We start from the raw sequence: 12,404 nt of genomic DNA, 5'->3' as shown, positions 1-12,404 counted from the left end.
ATTCAGTGAAGGGCATCTAGTTTGGCTCCACAGTTTAGCTATTGTGAATTGTGCTGCTATAAACATTGATGTGGCTGTGTCCTTGTAGTATGCTGTTTTTAGGTCCTTTGGGTATAGTCTGAGAAGAGGAATAGCTTAGCTGAGTCAAATTGGTGGTTCCATTCCCAGCTTTCCAAGGAATCTCCATACTGCTTTCCAAATTGGCTGCACCAATTTGCAGTCCCACCAGCAGTGTATGAGTGTACCTTTTTCCCCACATCCTCGCCAGCACTTGTTGTCTTCATAATGGCTGCCATTCTTACTGAGTGAGATGGTATCTTAGAGTAGTTTTAATTTGCATTTCTCTGATTGTAGAGATCATGAGCATTTTTTTGTATATTTGTTGATTGATTTATATCCTGTTTTGAGAAGTGTCTGTTCAGGTCCTTGGCCCATTTATTGATTGGATTATTGGTTGTTTTTTTTTTTTTTTTTGGTGCTTATCTTGTTGAGCTCTTTATATACCCTACAGATTAGCGCTATGATGTGTGGGGGGTAAAAATTTGTTCCCAGAATGTAGGCTCCCTATTCACCTCACATATTATTTCTCTTGCTGAGCAAAAACTTTTTAGTTTGAATCCATCCCATTTGTTGATTCTTGGTTTTAATTCTTGTGCTATAGGCGTCTTATTAAGGAAATTGGGGCCTAGCCCCACGTGATGGAGATTAGGGCCTACTTTTTCTTCTATTAGATGCAGAGTCTCTGGTTTAATTCCTAGATCCTTGATCCATTTGAGTCAACTTTTGTGCATGGTGAGAGATAGGGATTCAATTTCATTTTGTTGCATATGGATTTCCAGTTTTCCCAGCACCATTTGTTGAAGATACTATCCTTTCTCCAGTGCATGCTTTTGGCACCTTTGTCTAATATAAGGTAGTTGTCACACATTTTAAAATTGCAATTGTAGAGATAAATTTTATATATGTATAACCAATAATATATATGTGAAATTACCATTTGTAATTGAATATCTAAGTTGAAATACACATACACATTCATATTACTGCACATATATTTATGTAAATAGGTTTAGGTATAAGGGTTTTGTGAGAGTTAGTATTAAATTATGGCTTGGGTTAGGGTTGATGTTTGGGAATGAATAAGTTTTTTGGAAAACATGAATATTAATGAGCATATACTTGTGAAAATATCTATGAAAACATATATAAACACATATGCTTTAAAACAGTGAAAGGTTTAATGTGAGTTGTATGAATATACATTTCTTATTTTGCAAATGCAGAAATAAAAAATATATATTAATACAAAAATATGCAAATATGCCATTGATAATTGAATATATGTATCAAAATACACAAAAACATTTATGTAAGTACATAAGCTTTTATGTAAAATTAGATTTACTTAAAGGGGTATGCATAGGATTAGTATTAAATAATGGCAAGAGTTAGCAATATGGCTATGGAACGAATATGTGTATCAAAAAACATGAATATTTCTAAGAATGTACATGTGAAAATATATAAAAATATATTTTTTGAAATAGAAAAGAGTTTAATGTGAGACGTATACATACACATTTTTAAATTTGTGAATACACAAATAAATATGCATATATATTATATATGCAAATATATTTTTTATAATTGAATATATATGTCTCATTACACATGTATATTCACAATTTTATGTATGCTTCTATATTAATGTAGATTTAGGTATAAGATTATATTTAGGTTTAGTGTTAAATTTTGTGTAGGGTAATGGTTAGGGTTAGTAAAAGAAATGCATATGGAAAACCAAGAATACTCATTAGAATAACTCATGATTATAAGTATGAAAATATAAATAAATATATATGTTTTGAACTAGGGAAGACTTTATTTTTTATTTATTATTTTAAAAAATTTAGTTGTTGATAGACTTTTATTTTATTTATTTATATGCAGTGATGAGAATCAAACCCAGTTACTCATACATGCCAGTAAATTGCACTACCACTGAGCCCCAACCCCAGCCCTGAACTAAGAAAAGTTTTAACATAACACATATGAATACAGATTTTTAAAAATAGGACTGCACAGATTTATTATATATATGGGTACATACTTATACATATTCTTTTTTTTTTTAAAGAGAGAGTGAGAGAGAGGGGGGACAGAGAGAGAGAGAGAGAGAGAATTTCAACATTTATTTATTTTTTCTTAGTTCTCGGCGGACACAACATCTTCGTTTGTATGTGGTGCTGAGGATCGAACCCCGGCCGCACGCACGCTAGGTGAGCGCGCTACCGCTTGAGCCATATCCCCAGCCCCACTTATACATATTCTAATATAACATTGATACCTGTATAAATAGTTATTACAAATGAATATTAAAATTATTATATATGCTTTTATTTAAAGGTAGGTTTAAGTATACAAGTAAATATAGGGTTATTATCACTTTCAAATTTTGGTTTACATTTACGTTTATCTTTAGGGAATAAATATACTAGTTGGAAAAATGAATACACCTAAGAATGTGCATGGTAACATTTGCATAAAAATTAACATAAATATATGTTTTGAAATAGGGAAGGGTTAATATGAAATATAAATACAAATTTTTAATATGCAAATGCAAAGATAAATTTTATATATGTATATATAATAACACTTCTGCAAATATAAGTGATAAATGTGTATGTAAATGTAAATATATATGAGTATTCATATAAGAATATATGCTTTTATCTGAATGTAGGGTAGTTACAGGGGTAAAACTATGGTTAGTACTAAATTTTGTATATAGTTAGGGTTAGGGAATGAATAAGTATATTGAAAAATATGAATATTTTAAGAATGCACATGTGCAATTTTGATGTTTTGAAATTCTGAAGGGTTCAATGTGAGATTTAGGAAGACACATTTTTAATTTGTAAAAGCAGATATATGTATATATATGTATATAAAATGTATATATGCAAATATACCAATGATATATGAATGCAAGTCAAATTACACATAAACATTAGGCAATGAATAAGTATATTGAAAAACGAGTAATTATAAGAATGTACATGTAAAAATTGGCATTAAAATACATAGAAATATATGTGTTTTGAGATAGGATAAGGTGTGAGATGTATAAATACACATTTATTAATTTCCAAATGTACAGATAAATTATATGTGAACATATATAAATACTTATGTATACAATTATCAATTGGATATTTGAATATGTATGCAAGAATATTCATATTTCTATATATGCTTTTATATTAATATCTGATTAGGAATGGGGTAAATTTAGGATTAATAATAAATATTGTGTAGGGTAAAGGTTAAAGTTAGGGTATTAATATATATATAAAAAACATGAATATTCAAAAATATGCATGTGAAAATACATATAAAATATATTTGAAAAATGAACATGGACCTAGTAAAAAAAGAACATTATATGGAGAAATGTTGACAATAACTAAAGGAAATCCACTGCCATATATACAGTTGGAAACATATAAGTTTAATATATAATAATAGAAAATAGAAAAGGTACAAGGGAAAAAAAGTTTATCTCAGGTATTTTGAAGCAGTGAAGGCAAGATAACAAATGTAGTCATAAAGCAAGACTCAAAATTTCCTCAAGGATTTATTGAGAATAGATGATTTGAACATAGAATTCAATTATGAGTCAACAATAAAAATAAGTGAAAGATCATCAGAAGTTTCAAATAAAGCAAAGACTTTTTATAAAAAATACATATGGGGTAAAGAAAAACATTACAAGGAAAATTGGAAATGCTTTTGAGATGACAGATAACAAAGATTCAACAAATCAAAGCAATAGGAGGCTGATGAAGCAGTTCATAATTCCACCTGCTTACATTAGAAAAAGACACAGGGATAAAATCAGTGTTGACTCTGATCATGCAACTTGAGAAGCACTAATAATAATTTATTTCTAATAATAATTAAGAATTTGCTTAGAGTAGATATGTACATGGAGTCCATGGCCAGTGAATGTAGCATATACCAACGTGGGATCACAAAGAGTACAGCACCATAGCAGGCAGATGTGCAAGTGGCCAGGTACAGAATGGTGTCCTGAAGATGTGTGCAGGTCAGCTGAAGATCTTGACTTTGTTGTCTCTGAGAGGCAGGATGGGGTGGAAGAGAAAGGAAGGGAAAGGACTATTTCTTAGTTGTTTGTGCTGCTGCTGAATCCTGGGTACATTGACCACAACCATAGAACTTTTTTTTTTTTTTTCTCTGATGTGTGGTTTGGTCTTTGGAGCATTTTTCTTCTAGGTCCACTCCCACTCTCTGTGTCACAGGCCACATTTCATAAGGTGTTCCTGGAAACTCTGGTATAATTCAGATTTTTCTTTAGTGAATTATCTGGCAAGATCATGGAGGAAAGCAATTACTTTGATACAGACCTGAAATGAATCCTTTGTACTTGGAAGCACCATCTTCTCTCTCTTGCATATATTATAGTTTTTGATTTTAGGCAGATTACTGGAAGTATACTAATATAGTCTTGCATAATTAAACTCCTGTTAGGAGACTCTTTTCAAAGGCCCTCTTTTGACTGAAATGGGGACTCCACTGTTCAGGTCTCCTTGAATTCTAGAAGTGCAAGAGAGTTGGGGGTGGGACAGAGTCCTTGCCTGGTGACAGCTCCTGTGAAGAGCATCTGGGGAGCCATGTTGAAGCCTGACTCGGACTAAAGCCATTTTAAGGAGCCATTTCAGAAGGAGCAATGGTTTTGGAGAAAGAAGGATGCACTTCTTTGGGAAGGCTGGGGGAGCAGGGAAGGAAAAAGTTACTTCATTTGCAGTGTTGTTGAACAGTGTTGTCATTGAGTGCCAGATTAGAGGTCCTTTCAAACTTGGCTAGAAAGGAGGGCATTTTTAAAGCCCTTGAAGAGGCTATGTGGCAACAAACATCTCTGTTCACCCATGAATGACTTCAAGCCTCAATGTCACCATCAGGTCAGAATGCTCTTTCTCACCCAGAATAACAGGCCCAGATTCACTACATGTGCTTCCATGAACCATAACCTGCGTTGGCATGGTTCATCCTGTCTGCCTGTCTCAAAGCCCCATGATTGGGTGAGGCTTACTGTTTTCAGAAAAGCCAGTGGTGCCCTTGCATGGGTGCCCTGCTTCCCTGGGAGCTGCATGGTTGAACAGTGGGTTGAAAGAAAAGCATAAAGGGGCTGGGGTTTCTGGGCAGTGGACCCATGTACAGACAGCAGTCTTGGACATTCCCATTTTTTCCTTGATTCCTGGAAATCTTAAATGCATCTTCCCTCTTTTCAATTGTTTATCTCAGGTATTTTGTCACTGTGTTGGCAAGTGACCTAATACAAGCAAAAAGGGAGTCTCAAATTTTCTTAAGGATGTTGTTCAGAGTAGATGATTTGACAACAGAACTAAATGATGAGTCAACAAAGTAAACCTTGTGAAAAATCACCAAAAGTTTTGAAATGAACCAAAGCATTTTAGTAAAATATACATATGGGGTAAAGATAAAACTTACAAGGAAATTTGGAAATAATTTTGAGCAGAAGATAACTGACATTCAACCAATCAACAGCAACAGGATGCGTCTTAAGAAGTTCTTAAAGTACTGCTTCTACTTCAACTTGCTTACATTAGAAAAAGATATATGGATGGATAAAATAAATGTTGACTCTGATCATCCACCTTGATTAGTTACAAAAACAAAACAAAAACAAACAAACAAAAAAAAAACAAGAGGGAAGAAATTAGAACAAAGTGGATGGAAAAAGATAATAAGGGCCTACCCTTATCTTTTTCCAGGTAAAATAAAGACAGGAGAAAATGATGACACCATAAAGAAAAACAAGAAAACAGAAAAGAATTTCTCAAAAAGTTCACTAAACTTTATGAGGACAAGACCAAGTAAGATAGAAAAGCACAATGAGCAATACCAAATACAAAAGTTATCTGAATTGATCCTATGATGTTACAACAACTTAGTACTATGTATACTCTTGTAATGATGTATGATATGAAAAACAATTATCTCAATGACAACATAGATGACAAGCATCTTACCAAACCAATTATCAAACTTCCTCCAAGAAAAAGTGGATGCAGTGCCCAGAACTCTGGCGGGTGCTAGGGGAAGAGCAGCAATGAGCAGGCTGCAACCCAAGGTGCAGGAGCAGCAAAACACGTTTGAGGCAATGACAGGAAGGAGCCAGCGCTAGTCTCCCTTCAACACACACACTTCTGCTGCCAACCCCTAGTGAGTGCAAGCTCATGCAAGGCACCTGAGGCTGCTAGGGCTGCTATGTAACCTGAACATGCAGGAGGAAGGTGACCCAATACGGGTCTGGCCGCCCAAGCCTCAGGGGACCAAGCTGGTGGTCACTTCTGAAGGCTCCTTCTCTTAACCTTTGTTCGCCCATTCCTGTTGCCTGGCTGGCCTGGATGACTATCTATCGCCCCAGTTCCTACACTCCATAGTGACGATGATTAACTGGGAGAGATGGATGGCAATGTGCTCAAAAGGCTGATGAAGCTAAGCGAGAACCACCAAGGCAGAGGTTGGGAGCTGGTGGTTGCGAAGGGTTGAGGGGCGGGGTGGATGGTGCAGTGAGTGGTGGCAGCTGGGCTGACAGCAGGGGCAGCCCCCAACCCTGGGGCTGGGCAGCACCTTTCCTATTGGAGGTTCGGTCCACCTCCTTTGATACAACACCCAGGACAATAGGCGGAACAAAGGCTCCATGAGTCTGGATTCCAATCTGCACGCCCAAGAGGAAGCCTCTTGTACTCTAGCCTCTACTTGGCTGTCATCCTCTACTTTGAATGGAGCTCGCATGCCAAGGGCTCAGGGAGGGCTGCACCATGACCCCAGTAGTGCAGGCACTCCATCCTAAGCCCCAGTGAGCAGACATCTGCTTGCTCAAACGTGACTGTGAGAAGTTTTCCTCTGCTTACCCAGAATTCTGTTCCAAAACCAACGACCCGGCAGATATCCCACCAGTGCCACTAAGTCCTGTCACCTGGGCTGCAGCTCCATTGGAACTGCTCTGCGCATCCAGGCGGAGGGGTCCCTTGGAGATTCTTTGGTTCCTCTACTTCTAGGGTGCCTACCACGCTTCCTGGATAGACATGCTGAATGCCTTAGGGATCACAGCCCTGTTGAATATCTCCTCCGAATGCCCAAACCACATGGAAGGATGCTACCAGTACAAACGCATCTGGTGGAAGACAACCACAAGTCCAACATGGGCTCCTGGTTCTTGGAAGCCATGGAGTAGGACTGTGCGGTGAAGGAATACCTCTGTCCAGGGATGGTGCACTGCTAGGAGGGCATCCTCTGCTCTGCTACCATCTGCTTGGCTTAGCAGGAATGAGGAATGAGCAGCTGAGGCTGGAGAAGGCCTTGAGCTGCATGGAGCAGCTGTCCCAGGTGCTGGCCACATCCTGCCCCTCCAGGCCCGCCAGCCCTTCAGGCCCCTTAGGGGTGCTGCAAGCCCACTCCCACCCTTACCTCACAATTTGTCTTCAGTTTCCCTATCTTCCTGGGTGTGCACTCGTCCCTCAGCCGACTGCTGGACCTTCTCAGCCTCAGCACTACCTCCCCCAGCACTTGGAGCCACTCACCTAACCCCTAAAACCAAGGTTGCTGCCAGCAAGGGATGCAAGATCCTCTTGGGGACTGAACAATATATAAATTTGATTCAAGAATACATAATGAGTCTAATGTCTACTATGGCAGATGTCTTTTTCTCCATTTATCATGCCTTCTACTACTGCATAGACAAGTGCAGTTTCCCAGTCTCATCTGAAGTAAGAGTTCCAATTGGCATTGATTCTTCAATGAGATGAATTCATGTGAGACAAACCTACATGTGCATATGGGCAATTCAGGGTAGGAGTGGCATGTAGGTAATTTGTGTTCTTTTGAAGTCAGTGCATGTCCAGTGGAACTGCTCTGGGCATCCAGGCGGTAGGGTCCCTTGAAGTTGGGTTCCTGGCAGCAAGGTGTTAAGTGGCACAAGTTGTGGGGGCAGTGTCCACTGGAATACTTCTGTGCTGTATTTGCACCTTCCTCCTGGCTCCATTTTTTTCTAGCTGTGCAGAATCCAACTAGAGGTCTCTGTTCTTCCTGGAAATTTTATAAATTATGGAAATATCTTGAATATATCCCTTCATGTAATATAGCTGTATTATATTATATAATTAATTATATAATTATATGTAATTAATTATATAATTACTGGAGGGAACTCTACTCTCTGCATATAAGACCTGGCTGATGCCTTATTTGTAAAGACTGAGTTGATTGACCTAAAAACATGCCATTGTTATGTTAATGAGCTTTGATGAAAAATACCTTACAAGAACAACTTTTAGAGGAGAGATTTACTTTGTTTCCCAATTTCAGAGTGTTTAGACTACCACTGGCTGGCTCCAAGGCAGAAATATTATGGGGGAAGGATATGATGGAGGAAATGTGCTCAGCACATGGGAGCTAAGAAGCAGAGAGAGAGAGAGAGGATGGGACCAGGACATATATAGCCCAAGGTCATGCTCCCTCTGACCTTCTTCCTCCCATCATGACTCACCTGCTTACAGTTACCAAACAATAGTTGATTCAAATTTTTAATTCATCAAATGGATCAATCCAGCTCTTGTAATCCAACTGTTTCACCTCTGAACATGTTTGCCTTGTTTAACACTTGAGTTCTTTAGGGGACACTTCTATGTCCATACTATAACAATTGACTTGCACATGGTTAATATTCAGTACATTTTTCTATTATTATCTCTACTGCTACATATACAGCAACTACCACAAGATGTGAAGGAAGAAAGGATCCATTCATAATAGCAACAACAAACCAAATAATTACAGAAACAATATAAGAGAGATGTGCAAAATCTATTGGAAGGATAATTTAACATACTAAGTTATGCACAAAAAGAGACTTGAATTGATTTTTCTTAGACTCAATATAATTAAATTTTTTCTTCTGCCTAAAAGATTCATAAAAGACTATAATTTCAAAAGGAATATCAACATGATTTTTTTTCAATTTTAGAACAAGACAAGCTGATTTTTTAATTTTTTAATATTTATTTTTTAGATATAGTTGGAAACAATACTGTTAAATTTATTTATATGTGGTGCTGAGGATTGAACCCAGGGCCTCACACATGCTAGGCAAGTGCTCTACTGCTGAGCCACAACCCCAGCCCCAAGAAAGCTGATTTTTAAAAATCAGATTGACAAAGATCCTAAGGAAAAGCAAATTTACTTACTAATGAAAATATAAGAGAAAATCATATTTAAAAGAATTGTTATACAAAAGTGAATGAGAATGAAAAGCACACTATCAAAACTTTTGGTGGACTACCAATTTATAGGAGTACCCCCTAAAATAAGGTTTCATGAGAGACAATTGTGTTTCTTCCTCTTTTTAAACAACCTTTTAGTTGTTGATGGACACAATAACTTTATTTTATTTATTTATTTTTATGTGTTGCTGAGGATCAAACTAGGGCCTCACACATGTCAGGTAACCTCTCACCAGAGTCATGACCCAGCCCCAAAGGACAATTGTTTTTAGTCTAGTCAGTATAGAGTGATACTCTTGATAGTGACTGTCACAAATGGTTTATTTAGAATACTATTTTGTATATATATATAATTTCTAAGTAGATTACACTATTCTTTGCCTAAAGAAAAGAGCAGTCACTGATATTGTCAAGACGTTGAGTAGAGCAAAGGGAAGTATCCTAAAGATGCACTGTTTAGAATAGAATCTGATGTTACAGAATACATAGGGGTAGCTTTTATATTTTTACATCTCTTTGATTTGGTTTTACTTTCACCTTGGGTGTCTTTTTTAATTTCAGCATGGGACATCTTTTTTGGTTTTCTGATCTTTGTATATTGAAGATATTTTCTTATCCTTACCCTGAAAAATGGAAGATTGCAGACAACAGCAAGAGAAAGAAACCAAAAAAGAATGAAGGGCACTGCTCTTTCTTGGACAGGTTCTCTCATCTCTCCTGCAGGTCCACTGTGGACACTTCCTAAAATGCCTGCTCCCCAGAGAAAGGAGGACACAGTCAATAGAACAGTGGCAGTTTTTTTTTCTTATTGCAAATGCCTTGGAAGTTGCTCTTCTCAGGCTGACTGTTAATTTAGAGCTCTGACTTCAACTCACACCCAACACATATCAAGTCTACTACAAGAAGCACCAGTCCCCACCTGCCCAAATCTGGAAATCCACAGGCTGTCAAGGACTCATGATACTCTGCCCCAGCACAGAATATTTTACTGCTTTCCAGTAATATGACCAGGCATGTCAGGATTGACGTAGACATTGACACACTACATACTTTCATCTAAAGTATTTTCAGTTTTACTCTTAAAAATGCAATTGGGGGCTGGGGATGTGGCTCAAGTGGTAGCGCGCTCGCCTGGCATGCGTGTGGCCCGGGTTCGATCCTCAGCACCGCATACCAACAAAGATGTTGTGTCCGCCAATAACTGAAAAATAAATGTTACAGTTCTCTCTCTCTCTCTCTCTCTCTTTAAAAAAAATGCATTTGGTATGATTTGAATGAACTTTCAGGGAGCGGAACATGGGAAGGTTCCTGGAGAGTGGCATTCCTGGAGAGGGCACGGAAGCTCTGCACCTCTTCTCCCTTACTTGTTCTCTCTTTCATCTGGCTTCATGTCAATCTATTCTGTAATATCTTTTGTTGATAGACCAATAAATTTGCAAACACAGTGTTTCCCTGAGTTCTGTGAGCTGCTCTAGCAAATTAACCAAAAGTGAGGAGGGGATTAGGAACCCCAATTTATAGCCTACCATCTATACATATAATAGATTTATGAAATAAAATGTTTATATGATAAAATATAAATACACACACACACACACACACACACACACACACACACACACCCCACAGCCTATGCTTGCTGTTGGAATCCAAAGTGGAGCACACCCTCAAACTGTGGGATCTAACCCTATTCTCTAAGAAGTGTCAGCATAGAATTGAATTACAGGGCTCCCAGAGGGGATCCACTAGAGAACTGACTGACTGTTAGAGGATCAAATATCCTCACACATTTTGGTGAACAAAAGTCATTCTGCATTAAGTATAAGAAAAGAGAAAATGTACTTTTTTTCTATAATTTAGGGATGTTGGTCTGTAAAAATAGAGCTTCTACCTCTGCCAACTCAGATCTTAGGGACCAGCCATGAAAATAGTAACATAAATAAACATCAACAGTGAAATGTGCCAGTTGGTGATTTCTCATTTTGACACATGGTGAAAAGAACAGTTGGAGCCTTGGTCAGTTCATATTTCCCTTTTACATGGGTTTGAAATGCTTTCTGGGGTAGTGAAAATTGCCTTGGGTAACACAGTTTTCCTACACAATAATTTGTTACCATTTTCTCCAACATCTTGCAATTTTGTTGACATTATGTGAAACTTATTTAAGAGATTAGTAATAACATACTTTACCTCATGCTTCTATTTTATGCACCTCTTTTAAAAATTTGCTATCAAGTCCACAGTTATATTATTAGTAAATTTATAATAAGATCTTACTTTGTATTTTTCATTATGTACTACTATTGTGAATTCCTCTGTACTTTTGTGAAGAATCTGTACTTTCTCTTTTTACTCTGGTTATGGAACACTTTAAAATGATAAATTTCCATTGGGGTATGCCTGTGTGTGTGTGTGTGTGTGTGTGTGTATGTACACATATGTGTGATTTAAACTTTTCTTTAATGTTTTATATGTCTTTGTATCTGAAGACAAGCCAGGACATTTTTCTTATGTTTATGTTATTTTTTCTTATCTGTGCTCGCCCAATCTGTCTTTTTTTTTTTTTCTAGAAGTCAGATTGGGACTCATTTACCTTAGCTTCCCTTTTATACTTCTTTATCTTCTTGTTATAGATGCTGTTACCCCTTGTGCTCTATTTAGAGACAGACTTCAGCTTGGTCTCTCAGTGTGCTAATTCATTGTTTTTGCATTAGAAATAAAAGCTACTCTAACCTTGGAGAAGAAAACTAAGATGAAAAAAATTTATGGCCTTGAATTTTTACATTGGCAATGATTTCTTATATTTGAGATAAAGAGGACAAATTATTAATGTAAAAAAGAGTTAAATTAAACATTATTTGAATCTTAAATTTCTGCTATTTGAAATTTTCCATCAAGAAAAAGAAAATGATAAGATTAGCCACGTATAATATTTACAATATTAATAATAATAAAATAAATTTTATTATTATTAGGTTAACAGTATTCAGGTATCTGACAAGATTTATGGTCATTGGAAATCTTCAAATTTGGCAATAGTAAGACAAGCAACTTAAAGAAGGATCAAATATT

The 12,404-nt window shown here is 36.8% G+C and overlaps 1 protein-coding gene and 1 pseudogene across 1 annotated transcript in view; both read left to right on the top strand.

Annotated features, from left to right (window-relative positions):
* Positions 1–12,027, top strand: part of LOC144249363 (ral GTPase-activating protein subunit alpha-2-like) — a 95,037-nt gene extending 83,010 nt beyond the window's left edge. Inside the window, exons 4-5 of the mRNA XM_077791594.1 lie at positions 2,210–2,279; positions 11,966–12,027. Of these exons, the coding sequence (XP_077647720.1) occupies positions 2,210–2,279; positions 11,966–12,027 (132 nt within the window). The remainder of the gene's footprint in view (positions 1–2,209; positions 2,280–11,965) is intronic.
* On the top strand, positions 7,140–7,645 carry LOC144249140 (dual specificity protein phosphatase 4 pseudogene; annotated as a pseudogene).
* Positions 12,028–12,404: the final 377 nt, after the last annotated feature.

This window comes from Urocitellus parryii, chromosome 11 (assembly GCF_045843805.1).
Source record: "Urocitellus parryii isolate mUroPar1 chromosome 11, mUroPar1.hap1, whole genome shotgun sequence".
Lineage (NCBI taxonomy): Eukaryota > Metazoa > Chordata > Mammalia > Rodentia > Sciuridae > Urocitellus > Urocitellus parryii.
This window is presented reverse-complemented; position numbering and strand designations above follow the sequence as displayed.